Consider the following 22,853-nt stretch of genomic DNA (forward strand, 5'->3'; position numbering starts at 1 on the left):
CCATTTTCAGAGAGACGTGACAGACTAAATTTCCTGTTTAAAAAAACCCCATTGACTATAGACAGCAATGATAAAAGAAGTGAAGTTATGGTTAATACAGTATTTTATTCTTATAAGTGCAGTATTCCAGTTTAATTTAAAAGTAATTAAGGAGTGAAAAAAGGCTTTATGATTAAAAAAAGAGGAAAAAGACACCCAAAAATCCACAATCAAAATTCTATTTTCAAGGCCAGACTATGGTTGTTACCTGCTTTGTGGGGCTCTAGAGCATGTGTTCCCTCTCATTTCTTGAGTAGGACTCCTGCAGAGTGTCTGGACACTCTGAGCACAGATTAAAAACAGGCTATGCAAAAATTATCTACTGCAGAGATCAGAGAGGAAATAGCTGCTTTCTTACAAGCATTACTAAACCAGGTCATCAGAGGAGCAAGGACTAATCTAGAAGTACGACAAAGAATGTCAGTGATTCATGTGCTAGAAAGGGTGCAATTACCTTCTAATCAGGGAGGAATAGATGAGAGGCTGTTATTTTCAGCTGAATTTCTGTCATCTCAGTAATGATCAGAATTTTTACATTTTATTAAAAAAAACCAAACCTCTTTCCCAGATAAAATTTCAGAAAATAATATGAGAATGTGATTCTCTTTTTTCCCCTTCTTTGAATGGTTTTCTAACCACAGCTTTAAATAAAATCTGTCTTTTGCTTTTTAGGTGCAAAATCTGTTAAATTGTTTACATTTCCAAGAGTGCTTCCTGCTGCAATTACCAAAAAGAGCCCCACCTCTGAAAATCTTACAGTTTAAAGGGTAGACACAGAAAACAAGATGGTTTGGCAGATACTTGGGAAGTTGTTAAATTAAGAAGGTTTTTAAAATCTAGGAAAAATAGTAACTGTGAATTTTTATATCCTCAACAGATTTATTTGTTGAGAAATAATTGCTCTTTTATTTGAAGCTAGATTTAAAGGTCAGGAAAAGTGCTTCCTTTTTAAATAGAAGGGGAGCGCTTGAATACTACTAAAGCTATAACCTACAGTTATCCAATTATACATTTCATTGAGGGATTGGCTGGAATCCAGGTGCGCTAGTTAGAATAAAAGGCTCCCTGTCCTTATTTAAGTCTATGTGACATAGTTTACTGCTTGCAGTTGAATCTGCCTTATCTATTATGCTTAATTTTTTTTTTTTAAGCAAACTGGAATGCTCACACAGAATTATCTACTAATATCTAGAGTGACAAAGTACTTGAACATAATCTTGATTTACAGGCAGGTATTCTGGATTTAGAACTTTTTTTCCCTAACTTAATTTTTTTTTTTAATTTTATCTTGTTGTTGAAATACTATTCTGTGGCATTCTATACCATTCTTTTCCCTATTGTGAGCTTTGTGTATTTGGTATGCATAGTTTTGGTGAGAAAGGTATTGCCAGAGGCATTCTACCCTAATTCTGTGATAGCACTAAAATGGCATCTCCAAATGCATTTTGTGAGTGAAGCCATCAAGGGAGATTTTGACAGTATCTAGGTAGCACTAAGTTTAGCTCTTGTATGTGTTGCCTAGGCTAGCAATTCTTTAATCCAATTGAAAATTAAAGACTAATCATGACTGGAATTCCTGGGATTTGTATAAATTTGAAAATGCAAGTTTCTCTCTGGTACTTGTCTAATTTTCTGAATTTCCTATAGAAAGTTTCATCTTCAAAGCCTTCGCTGCCAAACACTTTTCTCGCGTGAATTCTCTTCCTCTCTCCATAACTGCGCTTAAATATTCATACAACTTTGTGCACCTGTTTTCTCTCTCTTGGTAAAGATCTAGAATAAAGACTAGAAATGACCTTGCAGATACGTTAAGAATGCTTTCTGTTTTACAATCTGAGCAGTTCTTTCTAAGGTGAATTCATGGTGAAAATCAGCCAATTACCAGTTTATGGATTTTGTTATAAAATCATAGTGAAATCAATAGTCACGTACATTGTTGTCACTAAGATGCTTATCTTGCTAAGGTTATTTTAGTCTTTATCTCAATAGGTTATCTATCTCTATAGGTTAAACTACACATGCTGAACATAGGTTCAATGCAATGAAAACTTAAGCTACTGTATTTGCATGGGCTTTGAGAAGAACACACTATGGTAAGAAAATATTGCACTTATGAATGTCTCTCTGCAATACCATTAAACTCAGAGGTTTAATTATCCAAAAAAGTTGGCCTGGTACCCATTGACACTAGAAGCAGCATGTGTTGGTTGGTGCACTTAAGTGTCCCACTGATGAGACTACAGGGAGCTGGGAACAGGATACTTCCCACAGACTTCACCTGTGGAGTTAGTTGCTGCTGTAGAGTGTAGCCACTTTCCATGTTCTTCCTGCTCAGTTTTTGTTTGTCAGTTTTTCGCTTGGGTAAGTATGGGCTTACTTTCCTCATCTATAGCCCTTTCTTGTGTCCCACTGTAACTGCGCTCTCCAAGGGACAGTGCATGGGTTAACACAAGACAGATGCTTGCTTTTATTATTCTAAGCCATGTATCATCTCCAATTCAGATGCTACACTGATATGTGCTATGTAAATGGATATAATAAATTAGCGTGAAAGTTTGGCTTGGGCTCAAACAAGATCATTGGAATGGTCTGCCAAGAGTATCTTCGCCCACATCAGTGGCAATTAGGAACTGCATATATTGCTGCCAAATCATGGGTAGCATTCATCCCTTCTCTTGGGCAGATGCTGCTCTTTGATGGATAGCACCTGTGTTATTCTTTTTCATGTATTGAGGCTTCTCTTTTTTAAACTTATGATTATATATATATATATATTTATATGCACACATAACTGTTCATAGAACTGATTGGCTTTCTGAATCCAGAGTATTTCATACTTGTTGCAAATATGGTAAAGATATTTTTCCAGGCAGGATCTTTCTCTGTTTTTTATAGTTGCATCGGTTGGTGCCCCTCAGAGGTAGAGCATTAGGGACCAGAGGTGCAGAACAAGTTGGTGCAGCAGGCCCAGATAAGACGGAAAGGGTTACACTGACAGTGCAGTCACGCAATAGCATACCACTTCTCACTCCAGTGAAGTGAAGCAGAGAAGACTGTAACTGCTGGGGGCAGAAATTCAGCAGCAGCTCATATTTTGGAAGGAACAGGTCAGGAGTTTTTTGTTATTTTTCTCCTTGTTCTCACTGGGATAAAATAAGGTGTAGAGGACTGTCTTCAAAAGATTAGTGACAGAAGAATAGGAAGAAAAACCCTCATAGAACAGGACTCCGCATTCTCTTTGTAGTCGCCATAACAATAAACAAGGTATTTTTGCCCCAGTGATTGAAAGGTGAGGCATAACCAGTCTTTGTTGTGGTTGATCTCTTGAAACCCTGTGTACTCTGCCGCCTCTCAGCCTTCCCTGCTCTTAAAGCAGCTCTGATTCTCATGGGTTCTGAAAAGTGATCCTTTAATCAGGGGTTGGACTAGACAATCTCCAGAGGTCCCTACCAACCTCAGCTATTCTGTAATTCTGTAATTAAAACAACAAAACAGAACAAAACAAAAGTCTCTTCTCCCCATTCTGCTGCAGGACCCCTAAATCCTATTTAGCTGTTCCCCCCTCCCCCTCCCCCATTGCTCCAATCTGCTTTTTCTTTAGTGAGTCAATAGTCCCCTCTGGACTGCCAGCCTGCCAGAGCCAGCTACCCCTCTATTGCCATAACTCCCTTTGTTTCCATTTTACCCCTGCCCTGCCTGCTCCACAATGTCCTGTGAAAGAGAAAGCTGGCAGCATGGGATGAACTGCTGTTTGTATTTGCAGGTGTTCCCTTTCCTTTAGGTTAGTATGGGCCAGTTCTTCCCAAATTTATTTAAATACAGAGCTTTTCTGTAATCAGTGGAGCAAGGCAGCCCAGTTGTAATTTGCATAACTTAGTGAGGATCTGCAGGTAGAGATCTGACAACTTCCATTTTTCTCTTCATGTGTGTCCTAGCAAAATAATACAGCGTGCTTGCAGGCCCTTTTAACCAGCTAGCACTGCTGCAAGTGTGGAGTTGTGCGTTGTGTTGTCCTTTGTCATTTCTTGTGAACAATCCAAACGGAGGGAGAATGGTTCTACACTAAAAAGTCACTAGACCGGAGCACCATTTTCTGATACATGCTGAGATCTGTGAAGTTGAGTTGACCTGACCATGCTCATGGGCCAGATGTTCAGGAGCTTGGGCTGCTACCAGAGAAATTATCAGGGCTGCATAATTTATGATTTGTCTTCTGACATTGCACATCTAAGGAGCTGGAGTTCCTTCAACACCCTCCCTGTGCTACATCATTGTGAAGCTATAAGAAGCTTTAATATGTATAGCATACATATAAATATATATGCATAATATATATACATGATTTTGAACAGGAAGAGGGAGATCCAATTGTAACATGTTATAGAACACCAAATACTCACTTCAGAAAGGAAAAATATAAGTAAAACTTAATTGTCATTTCAGTTCCTCAGCAGCTATGTGAGGGAAAGGTTGAAAGGGGAAAATAAAAGCTGTGAATGTGTAAAGCTAAATTAAATCTATGCCAGTGCAGAATTTGCTTCAGGAGAAAGAGATACAAAGATTAAGTTTGTATTTCTGCAAGACCCCTTAAATGCACTTCTTGGCAGTAGATATGTAGCACTCTTCCTGTGGCCCCTGGCTTTGCTAAAGAGCTCAGGCCACAAATGAATATCATAACTAAAGACTGAGAAACTAGTGTTACTGCTTTTATTTTAAGCAGTGTGTTCCAGCAGTTGATTTAGTGCTGCCTCATCAGCTTTTCAATTACTCTAGCACTCTCTCTAGAATTGATATTGTTAGGAGAATATCTTGCATATGAATGGAAGAGAAAGGTGAGGTAGGCCTGGCTGGTAATGATTAAAATTCCTGAAAAGTTGTTTTGCCTTTTAGCTTCATGAAGGACAGTGTGGCTGTGTCTACACTCACATGAATCCTCAGTGATGACTCCAGGATCAAATTTGCTGATGGTCCATGCTACCTAACTGCACGTCCATCTGAAAGTACTTCTGCAGTTACATGTGGGATGAAATTTCAGGTGGACCCAGCCTTGTTATTGTTCCAGGATAATCATTGTTTCTTTGCAGAGATTGTAGAGATGTCTTCCTTTGAAGGCTGATTTGGTATGAATGCGCTATATATTAGTGTATTACTGATTCATGGAAATACTACAAAGAATGAATAAAACTAGATCAGGAAGATGTAAATATAAGTGTCCATGGTGGTTTATTGTTCCTTGTATGTAAGAAGCTTTATTGTACAACTTACTTACACAGCTTTAAAATGGAAAATGGTTAAAAATGTTTACAAAAAAGCATATTCTTAGAAAACTATGCTAGCAAAAACATGGGGAAGAGGGAAGCAAAAAATCTTCAGTTCAGTGTGCAAACATTTTATAAAAATAGAAATACTAACTCTACAGGTAGCATTTCATGATAAATTATTTAAATAGCATATCTACACCATTATGTGATTAACTAACAATGGCAATGAGAAAAATAATTTATAAAAATACAAGCAATGGTCTACAAGATGACAGAAAAAAATATAACACAACATTAGAAATTGTATTTGGCGTTTTTTCCAATGCCATTTCCTTACTGGGAATACACTTTTCTGCAAAGAATTTTTGACTATGTACAGCATTAACTTTTTAGTACTACAGTAGCTTTAAAGTTTGTTAGACATTGGAACTCTGCTTGATCCTAAGGTTTTTCTCAGTCACACAACAATGAGGTAATATTTGTACGTAAAACTTTCACTGTGTTCATTTTCTTTCCTTTTTGGAGGAAATATTCCTTTGGAGGAAATATTGTAGGTATAAGGATGCTGCCCCTTCCATTGGGGAAACAGTCATCTGTTAATGTACATCAAGCCCTCTCCCTCTTCTACAAGGAGCTCCTGAAATCCTGTCTAGTCTGTAAAGAACTCCTTCTTTTGTAGCTGCACATTGTTGGTTACAATGTGTACCGTGCAGTGACACAAATAGCAAAATTTGAATGGATATTGATTGTGGTCATAATGCCTCTTTCTGCAGCCTCCTCAGGGCAGATATTCTGTTTTTGTGACAGGCACAGTGACCAGTGGTAAAGCACTGCAGACATTTCACAGCACTAACTGCTAAGAACATAAAAGGGATTCGCTCATCTCTAACACTATGGTTGAGAGACAGGAACTGCTACACTCTAAGAGGACTTGAGCTTTAACCCTGCAGAATAGTTGCCTGCCAGGCTACCAACTGCCTTGCACAAAGAAAGGAAAAGCCAACACTGAGCTCAGACTGAGAAAAACAAAACATTCCATTCCCCACCCTGCCACTTTTCCCTGTGCCTCAAATCCTTTATGGGAAAATTGCTCTTTGTAGCAAAGACATCGCCACTATCTGGTCCAAACAAGATTTTTCTCAACTAAAAAACCACTCTAGTTTCAGTATAGAACAGAGTTAATAAATAATCTGTATTTACAATCTTACAGTCATGAAGACTTGTAACAATGATTAGGTGGATAGTCTTGACGCATTTCTTTGTTTTAATCAATAATCTCTCAATCATTATAACATCAAGGATAGGTAAAAATAAATATTTTACAATTTAAGTATTTTATCTACAGGCCCCTTCCCCTCCCCAAGAAGTGAGGGGTTTAAAGCATCTATGGCATGTAGAAAAGGAATGTTTTTCATTGCTATTGTTTTTTGTGCCTTTTTAACCATAAAATATGAAGCACATGCTGGTTCCCTGAAGAACAGCACAGTGCTAGTTGAGATGGTGGTGCTCTCTGGCACCTTTAAATGTTTTCTTTCAGATATAGTAAGAAAGATCTGCATCTAACCAGGCAAAGACAGAATCTAATTGTGAATCCCAGTTCTCCCAAAGCTGGTGTGATCCAGTGTGCCAGTTTTTATCTTCTTCCCCCCTCCCACCATGGAAATCAGTTTTAGGATGTCTGTTTTGTCCTGTATAATAGAGCAGCTGATCTAGCTCATCACCCCAGCCCCCCAAAAATCAAAGCCTGCATTTTCATCTGAAAGATGTGAAAAATAAGAGGATAATCATTTCTCCAAGTTAAATAGATGTAAACCAAGGTAGCACAAACCCCATTAAAAAAAATTGTTCCCCTCCCTTAAAGAAAGAAGGGTTAGAATTCACCCTCCCACCCAAAAACCTCTTCTCCCCACACAATGAAAGGTCTTTAGTTTAAGTAGTCCACAGCACATCTAAAGATGTTCTTTTTACAAAATGCTACTCCATGGGACCTCCAGTTAGAGAGGCAGTGACACCGCACTGTGATAAACAGCAAAACAAACGTCTTTCCTACTGAAAGAAGTGTGCTTGTTCAATGAAGACAATTCTTATTTGCAAGAGACATTTGTTTCCTTCCATTCCAGCAGAGGTCAGATACCAAGTATGTTCTCACTTTCATTCTCTCAAAAGCATTCTCCTGAGGCAGGTCATGTGTTTTGAGTCCACATTTATGCAGAAAGAAGAAAGGAAGGAATAATATAATGGTCCCAGGATTTGTAAGGCTAAACGTTTCAGAAGGTGCAATACCAGCATTTTTAAATAGTCTCTGGATCCAATAACCTTGTGATTATGGGTCTGTGGAAAGAATGAGAAATATTAGATATCTAATATTTCTGTATTATTAAGCATGATTATGTCTAGAGATTAATGCCTAAAGACATTTGTAAAGAACATTTTGGTAAAGGATCCTGAAAGTGCTTTTGTACTTTGAGTTAAACTTCAGAATCTACTTTATGTAACCATTCATAATGAAATCACAATTTAAGGAAAATTTGGGCACATGGATCTACTGATATGCACATATTGCCTCTGAACTGCAAGAGTGCAATGCATGCACAACCTTCTGATTTGCTTGGTTGTAAGCAAATTACAGTTTATTTGCATATGAGATGAGACTTTCTTGCTAAGAGTCAGAATTCTGCATTTTCATCTTAGACTGTCATCTGTATTGATTCATTCTTTTTTTTTTTTTGAAAGAGTAATTCCAGTTCCAGAAAAGAAATATCTTAACATGTATTCCTATTCCTTTGAAATAGCAGGATAGAAATATACTTAAGATTTTATACAAACTTCTAACAGTGTAGAGTTTAGCAAAACAGTGTCCTGTGTATGCCTGCAGAACTTGCTTAAAATCAAGCCATGAAAGATCACGAACAAACTATTCCACAAAATGACATTTAGCTCTTTTCTTTTGATCTGTCCCATTCTGTCTTTAAAGCAGCTTTCTCAAAAGAATTTTTTTTTTTTAAATGGAGGCTAAGTAATCAGCTAAGTTAAGTCACATCAATAAAATGTCCTCCTTACCTCTGCATTCATATTTAAGATCTGAAAAGAACACCATTTCTTGGGAGAAGACAAATAATCCTAGCCGACCACCAGCATAGGTTTTATCATAGATTGGTCCTGAGTCTGCCATGATTTTCTTCCCTTCATACATTACAACTCTACAAAAAGACATCATTAAGTTATCTTTGACAAGCCTCTGTTGGGTTTATCTTTACAGATTTCTAGTTTAAGACAAATCATTTTTAGTTTTTGATAATTACTTCAGATAAAAGCATGGTGCTCACCTGATGTAGCCAGTCTTTGGTCTATGGCTAAGACGCCATCTGTATGCTGTGAAGTCTTTCCAGCCTATGTGACGAGGGTCATGCCACAAAGTTCTCACCTACAAGAAAATATTGTTAATTAATCACAGCCCTGAGATAACTTAGCCATTATTTTGGCATAAAAGTGTCTTGATGATTGTTTGTTTATGAGGAGTAAAGATTTAAAGTTAGTCAGTAGGCTCTGAAATGGGGTCTTTTGAAACTAGCTATATTTACATTTACTTTTAAATATGTAAATGGGAATGTACTTCAGTATTCCAGAAACAAGGCATTCCTTTGTGCTGGAGACCCTGTCTGCAGTGTGTACTCCTGTTAACTTTATATAATATTTYGCATGATTGAGGATAATTACAAAGTTATTTCTTGTCTTTGCCAAGAAGCCTATCCTATCCTGATCGGGATGTGCAGACTTGTGTCTACCTTGTTGGAAGGATAGCCTGCCTTGCAGTGCAGAAAAGTGGTTTATCAAAGTGCCATTCTTACCTGGCCAGGAGTATTTCCTGTGTGCCACAGAGCATTACGAAGATGTTCTCCTGGACCTGTGGTGGAATTCACAACTTTGATGGAGAGACCTGAGTAGCCTTGAGCTTTGGTTGGTGTGGAGTCCCAGTAAGACTGGGTGATCTGCTTCCACATGACAACGTAGAAACGACTGCTAGATTGGTAGCCAAAGACAAAGCCAGCATAATCATCATCCCTTTCTGTGTTGATGAAGAATGTGCCACTGAAGTCCACAGCATTGAATTCATCAAAACCTGTGTGGGCATTAAAGAAGGAAGTTTGAGACCCTGTTTTTTGTGATGCTTAAACAACTTCTTAGTATTTGTCAGTCCCTCCACCCTGCCCTGGCCAACAGTACAATGCCTGTAAGAGTTAAAATGTTCCCTTACCCACTGCAAGTCCAGGATCACAGTTGACTGTCTGAACCAGTTCTTTACCCTGGTGACGAACAACCCAGTTAGGATCATTTTGGGATGTTCCCTTGGGATCCAGGGGAATCATCTGAAATCGTCGGAAGTCAGTCTCACTAATGCCCACATTTTCAGGGCAAATGTCATCAATGTCTGGCACACTGTCTTGGTCAAAGTCATCTTTGCAAGCATCTCCACGTCCATCACCTGCAGGGTGTAAGCAATTTTACTGTGACAAATTCCAAGAAATCAGGCACTGGCAGTTGTTTGTTACCATAGTTGCTTCAAAGTCTTACGACATGGGATTGAAATCTTTACTGCAAAGCTCTGACTACCCAGGTACTTCTGGCAGACACATTACAGCTGCCAGATCAGTTACTGTATAAGTGCCCTTCCTCTCCATCCTGATATTTCATACATTCGTAATAAGCTGGGTATGTGGTCATTTTTAAATTATTCCTTGCTTTTATTGAATACTGTAACATCAGTACAGACAATCTATTTCTTTGTTACTGGAAAGTTTTGTCCAGCACAAAATAGTATGAAAAGAACATAGTATCTAACTGTTGGAAGAGACTCTTAAAATTAAGTTACTATGGTACCAGCCATCTTACCATCAGAATCAGCTTGATCTGGGTTAGCAACCAGTCTGCAGTTATCTTTGTCATCAGGGATACCATCATTGTCATCATCATGGTCACAGGCATCACCTTTTCCATCCTTGTCATGGTCAGCTTGATTAGCATTGGGCACATAGGGGCAGTTATCAAGGTTATTTTGGTGACCATCTTCATCTATGTCCTGGTTGTTGTCACATTCATCACCTATGCGGTCAGAGTCAGTATCTTCCTATGAAAGGGAGAAATAAAGAACATTTAAGAGCCACTTAAAAAAACATAACAGAAATAGGAGCCTTAGCTCAAATTAATTGAGATTTCTGCTCGCTTTAGAAAGAGCTAAGATGGATGTAAGAATTAATACATGCTTCCTTAAGCTGCCTGTGCTCACTGTCTTGGGACTGCTTTGGTATTGCCCTGGTTTTAATTTGAATCCACAGCAGAACAGTGTGGTGTCAGCTTCTCTTCCTCTTTTTCCTTTTACCATGTGACTCTTCTCTCACTAGAATCTAGCATGTTTGACACAGGATACTTCACCTCCCACCTGCTCTGGGGGCTTCCTGGTTCCAAGGACCAGATAAGGACAGAACTATTCCATACCTAGTCATTGGAGACTTGCATTAAAGCAAAGTCTACCAGGTGTTGGTTTAACAGCTTCCACTCCATATCATAATTTTCTTAAAGAAGCCTATAATGTTCTTCATGCCCTCTGACTCATCAGTAAGTTAGGACGATTGTCTTAGCAGTCTGCGAAGACTGCATGAACTTCTGTAGCTGCTGATCACATATTTTAGCTAGTCATTTGCTTACTCTGTTTCTAAAATAAGGAAAACAATCCAGTTATCTCAGAGGCTGCCTCAAGGTTTAGTCAAGTAGTCTTGCCAACACTGCTGATGACCCAGGAGTTGGTACTGACAGAAGGCATACCACACAATTCCAATAGCTACTAGTTCTGCAGTTTGGAATCTAATCTCTGCCTCCACAGCTTGATGAGGAAAAAATGTTTGAAAGCCACCAGAGACTTGTATTAAGATTCCAAAGTGTTAAAAGAGAAGCACTGCCTGTAAATAATGGAGAAGAAACTAGAATGGATCTTCAGCCACCTTCCACTCTCAGGGGAAAGTAGTCAAGTGAGTGACAAATAAGATTAAGTAATTTTATAATCTCAGTTTAAATCCTTCAAGTATCACTGTTTATAGGCTAGATGACAGTACTATACTAGATTCCACTGATTTGCAGCAGCTTTTCTAAGCCTTCAAGCATTCCAGTTATGTCCCTGAAGCTACTAATCTTATAGCCTTGTACTTGACAGGATGGCACAGGCTTTATCCACTTCCGTCTTCAGGTGTTTTTGAACAAATTGTGAGAGAGGCTGGATTCCCCTTAGACTTTAAAGTAAGAAAATTTTGCAAGTGTCAGAATATGCCTTTGCCTAGAAAAGTAAAGCAAGCTGTGCTTCACTATACTGGTAGACAAGTGATTTTTTGAAATGCAGCTGTTTTGGACATAAGGACAAAGGTTAAAGAAAGGTTATAAACCTTGTGTTTGTAAGAAGTAAAATGCAAAGCTGTATTTAATACTTTGACCTAATCATGCCTGAGAAGTAACTCTACTCCTAACATATTTTAGAATACGTAGTATATCCTGGAAGTATGTTTAAGAGGCATTTGGCTATTGCTTCTATTCTAGAAAGATTGCAACTGGACTTTAAGGTGGCCAGCTTCTGCAATCCATCTCTAATTGATGGAAGTTTTGATTAACTAACAGAATTTCTGTATAATAGCAGCCTGATAAAAGTGTCCTGGCTACACTATGGGATACTGAAGAGGGTAGTCCCTACCCATCTGAATTTCATGCAATGCTCCCAGGAATTTTAGATCCTTAGTATGAGAATCACTGTATCTGACAAACCTAAGAAATGTTTAGGAGATAATTAAATGCAATACTCTCATTGACCTTCACTAGAATTCTTTTCAGAAAATACCTAGCAGCTGTTTGAACTGTGAGCACATGGTATCATCTGATAAAGGCACCACTTGGCAAGTCAACAAGAACTATGTATAACAAGTCAAATTTAAGCTGTAACTTGTTATTAAAATATGATCTGCTACACACAAGAAACCATATTTCTATAATTCAAATCCACCATCTGTATAATGCAAATCCCCTACCTGGTCAGGATTGTGTTCTAGTGGACAGTTGTCACACTGATCTCCAACGCCATCCAAGTCTGTATCCCTCTGGTCTACATTGTAGACATACTGGCAGTTGTCCATTTCATTAAGGACACCTGCAAAATTAAGGAGAGCTCATGAATGCAAGCCCAAAGATCTAAATGCCACAAAAAAGGGCTGTTGAAAGCCACCACACAATTAGTGATAAATATTTGAAAGCATGAGGACCCTCTTACAATCCTGACACACCACTAGCTGCCCCGCCCCCCATTTCTGTTCCCACTGCCTGTGAGAATAGGGCTAAAATTTAACTGTCCCCAAATGTGTATATTAAAGTGACTTTCCATTAGCTGTGTTACTTTGATAGCCATTATGTCCTGAAAGCAGAGAGGTGAATTTTTGTCTTTTTGGGTATGAAATTCTGGTGAGAGTGGTACCACGTAAGGCAGCATTTGATCAATCTGTGATTAGAAAGCAGTTTAAAGGTGTGATTAGAGGACACATACCATCTCCATCAATATCCACTGCACAGGCATCTCCTTCTCCATTGTTGTCTGTGTCAGTCTGATCAGGGTTGTGATTGTAGGGGCAGTTATCACAGCGGTCACCAACGTCATCCCTGTCATAGTCATACTGCTGTGGGTTGTAGATGAATGGACAGTTGTCCTGAAAGAGGGAGAAAGCAGTAAAGCTTTAAAAAGATTCAAGTTAAACCTTTAGTGAGACCTTATTCTGCTTATGCTGCTATACAAAAGGAGAAGTGAAAGGCAGGAAAACAGACAGTTAAAACTGAAATGCTTTCATCTCAAAACACCCCATTGCTTGCATGAGTGTAAGAATGGCTGAATAAAAATGAAGATTCATTTCCAAAGCTCAACCAGCTGCAGAAGGTTTTGTCTGCATAGCTATGCATATATAAAAGTTTCAAGGATAGCTGTCAATGCCAGCAATTTCCTATGGTCTCTCTTAAGATTACGGTCAGAAGCTAGACCCTAGCTTTAGGAAGGGGAACAGGAGAGCTACATTCACAAAGGCTGTTTCTTGTGTTGTCTTACCCGGTCATCAGGAATACCATCATTATCATCATCATTGTCACAGGCATCACCAATCCCATCCTTATCATAGTCTTCCTGCCCAGAGTTCGGCAGATTGGGGCAGTTGTCCTAGAAAGGAGAAAGTACACAGATGTGTTTACTGCTGGCATGAATTACATTAGGGTTTTTAGTAGGTAAGGTATAATCATAATATGCCAATCATACAAGTATTATTTTACTGCAAATCTACTGGTTTTACCCTCACAACAGTTTGACTAGTTAAGTCTAGAAGCCATAGTCCAAATCACTTTTAATACCAGGATCGTACCCTCTTTTTCTTCCCCGGAGGTAGATATCTGTCAGAGAAAAGTTGATACAGGTATAGCCTAAACTACATTCTTCCTAAAACATTTATAGTACATATTTATAATTATTTTAGGCTTTTTTTCCTCCATATTGCAGGAATGTCTAAGGCAACACCAAGATACTCCTATCCACACCTTGACAGTGGTACTCCTACACAGAGGAATATTTTACTTGTTTTATTTGCACAGAGAGTAATTTAATAGCTCTAATTAGAGAGCAGCTTTCTTTACACTTCAAGCCTAAAATATTTTGTATGTTACTCAGATAGGCAAGCTGTTAAAACAGTAGACAGGAAAACAGCATAAACTTACTTTTTTACAGTGGTAAGTGGCATTGGCAACGCAGACAAGGTTCTCATTTGGCCATCCATCCAAGTCAGTATCTTCTCCACAGATTATGCCATTGCCAGCATAGCCTGGTTTACATTCACAGCGATACATAGGGTCACTGAAGTGGCCAAGGTAATTGCATTTGGCATTCTTGTTGCAATCATGTGTTCCATCTGTGCATGGATTACGTGGCTTGCAAACCTAGAAGACCACACAGACAGTAAATCCACTGGAAGCATCTTTTTAATCCCTCATTTTTCCCCAGATACACCAATAAGGCATGAAGAATATATGGCTATTCTGATCAGAGATCCTTCAATCAGGAAAAAAAAATTCTCATACATTCCTTTCTCTCCACTCCTGAACTCCAGCAGCAGTCTTAGCACCAATTACTAATAACCAATTGTTATTTCTCTTGCTCAAACCTCTTATTTTCAAATGGGACCAAGCACTTAAGGACCTTCAGGTCACATATTGTTGGATCGTAAGTGAATACTTAGGAAATTATTCTCCTAGAATTAAATACAACATCTGAAACTTCCTGTAGCTGAGAACAGGAATTTTAAAACTCATTTTGAGCTCCAACTGGAATTGCTTAATGGTCCTATTCTGAATCAGAGGATGGTGTTTTATCAAATATACCAAGTCCTGTTTCCCTCTTCCTTGAAATGCTTAGCTGCTTTCTGTTGTCTAGAAACTTCATGAGGATTTGTAACCCAGAAGAGATGTCAAGTTGGCAGTACCTGTTTGTTAGCCATGGCATCCTCAACACTGCGGCCAAAGGGCTGCGTCCCAGTGAAACGTGGTGGACAAGGTAGACAGTTGTACCCAGGTTCAGTATTCTCACACCTGTGCACTCCATTGAAGACAAAGCAGGCATCAGGAACCTCTTTACACTGAAATGCAAGAGTATGAGAAAGAGGAGAACATCAGTTAGTGTTTTAAAGCACTGGGATTTTATTTTCCCTTCCCATTTTCTTCTGCTCCCTTTCAGTCAGACTCTGTCCTTCTTACCTCATCAATATCTTGGCAGTGGACACCATCACCGTGGTAGCCAGCAGGACAGGCACCACACTTCCAGGAGCCATCAGGGGAGCTGGTACATGTGGTTCCCGCAAAGCAGGGATTAGACAGACACCCATCTGAGAGACAAACAGATAGTGTTAAGATGAGGGACACTTACCAGGCTGCTACAGTACTGTGTTTTGCAATATGCCAATTGAAAATTAAGACTTGTGTTTTAGGGACTTTTGCCACAATTTTTAATTAGCGCTTTCAAGATTGACAACAATGTTTAGATGTTTATGGGAAAAGGGATACTCACCAATTGGACAGTCCTGTTTGTTGCAGACCTGAGTCCCTTTAGCTTCACCTATGCAAGTCTTCCCACCATACTGAGGCTCAGGATTATTGCAGAGACGACTACGTTTTTGAAGTCCTCCACCACATGTGACTGTGCAAGCATCCCATGGAGACCACGGTCCCCAGTTGCCATTAACTGAAGAGAGGTAGAAATTAGGAGACAAGTTCAGTTTTACAAACCAGTAGTAGGACTGAATTCAAGCTCATTGACTAAGGACTATTGCTTTTGTAGTGAGAGCAGTTCAGGCATTGTTCAGGCATAAATGACAGAATGTGAGCCCTAATTAGTGGGTTCCATGCAAGGGTCAGACCACAACTGCAGTAGAAAATAGTTTGYCTGAAACTAACTTGTGAGGTTTTACCTAGTCAGCCTCTTAACTTACAGGGAAAAGATTGCTAGAAACAGATCATATAGCAACCTCCTATTCAAGAATTTCACTATTTAAGCTGATGAACAGTAGTTATCACCTGGACATACTTACTTGGGCAAAGATCTTTCTGGCAGGATTTGGTTTCTCTTGCTTCACCCTCACAAGGTTTGCCATTCAGCTGTGGTACTGGAGAGTTGCAGAGACGAATTCTAGTGATCATGCCCGTGCCACAAGTGACAGAACATGATGACCATGGTGACCAGTGGCTCCAGCCACCATCCTGTTTAACTGCAGAGGAGAGAGAAAGAGAGATCTGTTATTAATAATAGATCTTTTGAAGAACAGACTTCAGTTGCACAGAATGTAGCCAGTACCAGAACTGTACCAAAGACTCAGTATGTTGGATAGCTACAGCATCACAGACCACCAAGTTGTTTTTTCACTAAAAAAACCCACACCTAAACTTGCCTGGAATTTTGATTCAAGAGAAGAGTCTAAACATACCTATGTACTGCATGAACTATCTGGTCCCTTTTACCTGATTAATATAAGGTCTGTAGAGCTAGAAGCCAATATGCCATCTCTGTGACAGAACAGCTTAGCAGGATAATCTTTGCTGTTAAGTATTAAGCCAATAAAAGTACCCTGTGTTTTATTACCAGTGTGAGCAGATTAAGTACTTACACCTCTTATCACACTCCTGAAGATGGCAAGTTCGAGTTTGTACAGAAGACCCTTCGCAGCGATTATTGAGACTGTCACAGGACCGCCCTCTCTGTTGAATCCCATTCCCGCAGGTCACGGAACATGATGTCCATTCAGACCAAGGAGACCATCCATCATCAGCATAGTCACTAGCTGCAAAGGCGCACAGTTCTGTTACAGCCCGAGTAAGATTGCAGGGATGCGTTTTCCATAGTCTTTTCTCCCACTCCTCTCTTCACAAAATGGACACAACACTTCAAAAACTACATGCATCTTCCTTTCTCTTACAAGATAAATGCCATGAACTAGAATGTTTCAGTGCCCACATGCATCACCTATGTGTTTCAGGCATCTAAAGGCTCAGACAGGAATTGACTAGTTTCCTCTGTCAACTTCCAGCTTACTTTAAGACACAAAGATACCTAATTAGTATACAAGAACTTTTCCTGCATTCAGTTCTAAAAGGAATTGTTATGAGTTATGTCAAAACAAGAAGTGTTCTTGTAACTTTCTATGCCAGTTTGCTCTTTCTAGCCTTTCTGAATTCATCATTCAGATATCAGGTTCATCATTCAGTCACGAAAACTAGTTTGAGGTCGGTTTTGCAAGGTTTCTCTTTTCTAAGCACAATCAAGATTAATTAGGATGCACAATTTGCAGTATTATGTTTGCTGGGGAGAAAAGAACTCTACCCACAGAAGCAATTAGAATCTGAAAGATTCACATAGTCTTGATTTTAAAAATCTGAGAATTACAGTTCCTTGTTATAAAGCTTCTGGATAGAAATCCTCCAGAAACCCATTTGAACTCGTATATAAATATGCTTGATTCATAGCTACTTTGCAGATAAGGAGAGCTAGACAGTATTGTCCTCTGAAATATTTTAACTTGCTGAAATTTGGAGTGGCATAGACTACTGAAAGGCATTCACTAGTGAATACAGTATATTAGAGCTGTCTAATATACTTCCATAGCCTGTTCTGCCTACATTTTGTGTGCTGTATTCTTTGAATTTCAGAGATCCTTTTGAATTTTGTCTTAATGACTCTGATCCAAAGAATCCCCAAACCCTTACTTTCTCTACAGAAATGCAGTAAGATCTAAAACCTGTCTGAAGTGTTCTAATTTTCAGGATGACAGTGGTCATTCTGTAGAGAAGTGGCAGTTAGAAGTAAATATAGCAGGTTTGTATGCCATAGGCTATTTAGTGAAGGATAGTCATTTCAGTTTCAAATTGCATGCAGTTAACCTCAAAGAGGCATCAGGCTAACCTAACTCCACCAGTGGTGTAAGGCTATATCTAATTGTGGTGCATTTTAGAGCAGTGTGTCTAGCTAGAGCCAACTGCTGCAGAAGCGTGAGGTATTTTTAAGTACTTACGCCAGCATCGAGGGCAGCACTCCCCATCAGGAATGGTGGCATTGGAACAAGGCATTAGAGGGCACGACACTTTCTGGCATATAGTGGCAGAGTTCTACAAAGAATTGTGAGAATCATGATAAACAAGTGGAATGTAAATACAAACTGTGGAGCCTGCACTTGGAGGTGAAAAGATCAAGTGATTAAAAAAAAAATTTCTTTAGCACTTAGGAAAGACTCAGTAGTACATCTAGTGTACAGACTCTTGTATTTAGAGCTGATACAATGCAAGGGTAATTCCAGGTATTCTTAGTCAAACTTTGTCCCATCCCTGTTTTCTCCATCTCTTCCATATTCTTTAATTATTTTTCTGTTAAGAGTTGAAGTATTTTGGTTTAGCAGAAGTTGAACAAGGGTAGCCACAAGATGCTGTAGTCAAAGACTATTACATGATATCCCAAGTATAATTCCTTCAGACTTCAAGGAAACAAACCACGAATTTGAAGACAGTTTTCTTGTCTGTTAATATGGATTTATGCTGATTATATGGTAAAAATAAAATGATTTTAGTAGACTTGGCTCAAGAGCCATAAAATCCATAATTTATACTTAGAGGTTTTTGATCTTTAAGTCAAGCAGGCAGGGTAAGAACACCCACCTCCAAACTGACTAAGAGCTAAAGTGCAGTTTTATTTCTTGAAGGTAGCAGCTTGGTCAGAAGAACGCTCTCATGATTACCATTTTAGTCTCCCCTCTTCTCCAAGCAAGTGACTATATTAAGGTGACTACAGCTAACATTGAACAAGAGGGTTGGGAAAGCAGGGGCAGAAATCACAATATTGTTTGCTGAATACAAGACAAAAGATGTAAAGACCTATAGAAGCAGATGTAGAGCTTAGTGAGATACCTTTGATGGCACATTTACAAACATTCAGCTTTTAGTCGCTAAACAGAAGCAGGCAAATTAGCCTGCTCTTTGGTAGACTGCTAATCCAAAACACTTTTGCTATACTCAAAATTAAAAGGAGCAAGCAATGAGGTTTAAAGAAACTGAAACTGTATATTTTAGTGTAATTTACAGCATTCCACAGAAGCAGAGTACAAAGCATAAATATCTTGTAAGGTGATGCTGGAATTCAAATAGCTAAACTGAAGTCTGGAAGGGACTGCTGTTGCATATAATCTGTAACAGCCAATGGTACACAGCTAGAAGTATTTGTTATATAGAGGGGAAAAAAGGTTGCAAGTTTGTTAAGAGCCTTTACAGAGTACTAGAATGTCTTTTCCTTTTAAGCCAGGAAGAGGTTCAGTGAGGACAGAAGATGGATCCAAGGTATTTCAGGGAGGAAAGCTGATAGCTACCATAAGTTTGTTCCGCTGCTGCCTCTTAGTTTACTTTGGATTTATGTAAAGAGCACAGGCATTCCCCAAATCATGAAATCAGACGTGTTAACTGTTGTATCAGAGTGATGTTCTGTATAATCTTTCTAAAATGCTGCCATCATAACACTGTATGAAAGCTGCATTCATACCAGAGAGTCCTGTAGGACGAGATACAAGCAGAGTACTTCTGTCGGTATTATCGTATGCCTATTCCTGTGTAGGATTCACTCTTTCAGACAAAAAATGTCATTATGGAAATATCTGTTAATCTCAGCTCATGAATTTACATACAGAGGATTTATGAACATGAGGAATCTTACCTGGCAAGTACATTCAGTGCAGCTGTCAATAGTCCACTCTTCTTTATTTTTGTGGAAGATTCCATTATGAATGCACACTCCAGGAGTGATCTGGACCACTTTAGCAATCAGTTCATTTTCCTCAGTCTTAAGTGGGGGGTGGGAGTAGAGAGAAGATACTTAGAACTCAAGACAGAAAAACGGCCTTTTCCACAAAATTGATAGACCAGACAACAGTAAAGTTATTACTGTTCATCCAGGCACACAAAGGGCAAGTTAGAATTCACCCACTAAGCATCAGCTGATGAAAGGTAACGTGAATTTAACCAGCACTCACCACTTTGCGCACTCTATCTTGAAGTGTTGTAACCATGGACCGTAGCCCTTGCAGTTCCACAAACATGTTTGTTAGTTCATCACAGGAAAAACCACAGACTGCTTGGATGTCCTTTGTTTTATGGCCGATGTAATTAGTACGTATAGCTGGGCTGGAACCATTGATGGGGTTGTCCAATGTAATGATCGCACTAGTGGCTAAGAGACAACAATACACACATAAGGTAAATGCCAGGGTAAAAAAATCCAAGGTAGTTTTTTACCATGTTTCTTTATCATTCCAAGGTAACATCTGCTAAACAGCTGTTACCAGATTCATTAGGGAGCCTGCAGAAAATGAATCTTATTTCTTATGCAATGTGGATTTGTATGTTAGCATACTTCTGAGTTCTGTCTCAACTTGTCTTCCTAACATACTGAGGAATTTGTTTTTAATAGGTCACTGGATTCAGAAAGAGACTGCAGACTTACAGCTGGAGCAGCCCTTGTTCCTCAGGATAGTTTCCAGAGTTGTTCCAAACACAAACCGCACATTCTGCAGCAGTCCCTGTGGAGAGAGAAAGAATTACAGCTACTTGCAGCAACAGCAAGGGGAAGAAGTGTAACTTGCATGGAAAGTGTTTCTAGACACAACTTCACATAAGATCATTAAGAGTAATTCACATCAGACAGACGTCAAGGTGAAACATTTTCCTCAACAAGAACAAGCCCTGCTTCCTGACATTCTCATCCTTCACCACAAGGACCTGGCAACTCTCCACACAGGAAGGAAAAAAACCCACATATTTCAGAAGCTTGTATAATAAGCTGAGTAATGAAGCTACAACTACCTGTTCAGAAGCTTCATGGCCTAGTTATTGCTGTAGGAAGTTCTAACCCTGCAAATCTGTGCTTCATTTAAGCCTCATTATTAAAATGTAGTGACTTTAGAGATGTTTCATATCAGATGTACAAGAACTGATTCGTGGTGGCACCTCTTTTACCATATTAGCTATATCTCTGTAGATGTTTGGGCTGGTTGAGCAGCTGATAAACCTTCAAGGCAGATGACTGAAAATACTAGCCAAAATGGAAGTGAAAGTCTTACCTGGAAGTTGTCATTGACTCCCCCTTTGGCAATACGGAGCCTGGCACTGCTGGCCAGATCCCTAGTGAAGATGTTCTGGATGGGGATGTCAAGTTCAGCATTCTCCATCTTCTCACACCCCACATAAAGCTGAGCCCGGTCCTCCTGCACAAACAGGGTGATATTCTTCCAGTGTCCTGTAGCTAGCAAGGCATCCTCTACTGACACTATTTGTTGCTTGCCATCACCAGAAAGGCTCAGGTCCAGGGTGCCTGCCTTGCCATTGGATACTAGACTGAAGACATGACCAGAGCCATCTTTCTGTTCCACAGTCAGCAGTGTGCCTCTACTCTTCTTGGCTTGCCGGAGAGTGGCCAGAAGGATGAAGCCCTTCTCAGCATGGATGGCATCTAGTAAGTCTTGGAACTTGTTGTCAGGGACAGCTGGGATGCGACTGGCATCTTCAATACGGTAAGCAGGGCTGGAGGACTCTGGTCCCTTTACCAGGTGCACCCCGGGTGCCCGGCGCCCAGCTCCCTTGCGAATAAAGCCGATGAGCTCAAAGAGATCGAACACGCTGTTATCATCTCCCCTTGACTCTGCAGAGAGATCAGAACAAGCAATCGGATATATCAGACTATGAGCAAGGGACAAGAAGAGACTGAGTTAAGTGCATATCTTCTGGGACTACTTAGCACATTGGCTCAAGTTCCATTCAATGCAAGGAAGAGTCTCATGCTAGAGCACAGACAGAAGCTGTGACAGTACCACAGTCCCACCAGGAGCTGCTGTGTGGCAGTACATGTGCATTCTTGTAAAGGAGCCAGTGGGCACAGGAGTGCCAGGTACCTGCTGCCTGATGCACAAAGGTAGTGGCAGTTTTGGCGCCTCAACAGCCCAGGCTGCTGTATCCTAGTATGGGGATATTGCAAAGAGCACTTGCTTAGTCAGGCAGGGTAAAAGCAAGCAAGATAATTTCTCTGTGGCCCCCAATACATCAGCCTACTGCCCTATTCCTTCTCCAGCTAGTTCCTACATTAGATTCCTCTTCTCTGCCTACCACAGAGAGGTGGATAAGCTATGCTCTGAAGTCCTGGGGTCTCTACACTTTTCTTTTGAAGGTTCTATAAATTCCATGCCAGGAGAAGTTTCCTGTTCATGACCCATAATTAGATAGTGCTTAAGTTAACATTTTTGTTCACTGGTAGTTCTGGAGCTCTTCAGCGCAGAGCACAACTTCATCTGCCTACCCAGATACCAAGAATCCTTTTCTTTTCGCACCTCTATGACCACTCAGAGTAACAAAACTGCAGATGCAGAGCACTGAGGCTGGTCTTACCTGCGGCCCGCTTGGCCTCAGAGGCACTGAGCATGAAGAGGAGGAAGAGAACAGCCGCTGGCGCCATGGCAAAGATCTGCCTCTGAACCAACCTAGAGACAATCACGAAGGAAGAAGGTCACCAAGCTGCCACCGCATCCAGTGGCCCGGTGTTCACAGCACCGGCACCAGCAGTTCCCCAAGCGCCTCGGGGGCGGCAGCAGGGACAGGACAGGCGCCCGCCGTCACCCTCCGAAGGGCACCGGCGGGGCAGGAGCCGCTTCAGCACTTACCTGCGGGGAAAGCGGGCCGGCGCGATCCCGAGGGCACGGCGGGGCCGCAGCGCCGGGCACCCAGCGGCTAATATCCCCCGGCTGTCCCGGCGAAGGAGGGCGGCGGCAAGCCCGGGCGGCGGGTCGGTGTCGGGGTGCGCGGGCGGCGGTCGGCGGCGCTGTCCCGCCGGCCCTGCCTGGCGCACTGCGGGCGCCGGGCGCCGCGCGCGCCTTTAAAGGGTCGCTCGCATTCCTCAGAGCGCGGCGGGCCAATCAGCGGCGCCGT

General features: G+C 40.5%; 1 protein-coding gene across 1 annotated transcript; it reads right to left on the minus strand.

Annotated features, from left to right (window-relative positions):
* Window positions 1-5,239: 5,239 nt before the first annotated feature.
* On the minus strand, window positions 5,240-22,748 carry THBS1 (thrombospondin 1). The gene is made up of 22 exons (XM_026090638.1): window positions 22,589-22,748; window positions 22,317-22,408; window positions 20,999-21,576; window positions 20,383-20,458; window positions 19,913-20,109; window positions 19,597-19,722; window positions 17,915-18,008; window positions 16,514-16,687; window positions 15,941-16,117; window positions 15,421-15,594; window positions 15,111-15,238; window positions 14,840-14,992; window positions 14,079-14,297; window positions 13,423-13,530; window positions 12,874-13,033; window positions 12,365-12,483; window positions 10,191-10,425; window positions 9,556-9,783; window positions 9,149-9,420; window positions 8,627-8,724; window positions 8,361-8,500; window positions 5,240-7,631 (listed from the first exon to the last, which is right to left on the minus strand). Exons 2-22 carry the CDS (start codon window positions 22,381-22,383, stop codon window positions 7,624-7,626), a joined length of 3,531 nt encoding a protein of 1,176 aa, XP_025946423.1. The 5' UTR covers window positions 22,384-22,408; window positions 22,589-22,748; the 3' UTR covers window positions 5,240-7,623.
* Window positions 22,749-22,853: the final 105 nt, after the last annotated feature.

This window comes from Apteryx rowi, unplaced genomic scaffold (genome assembly GCF_003343035.1).
Source record: "Apteryx rowi isolate R43461 unplaced genomic scaffold, aptRow1 scaffold_865, whole genome shotgun sequence".
Taxonomy (NCBI): Eukaryota; Metazoa; Chordata; class Aves; order Apterygiformes; family Apterygidae; genus Apteryx; species Apteryx rowi.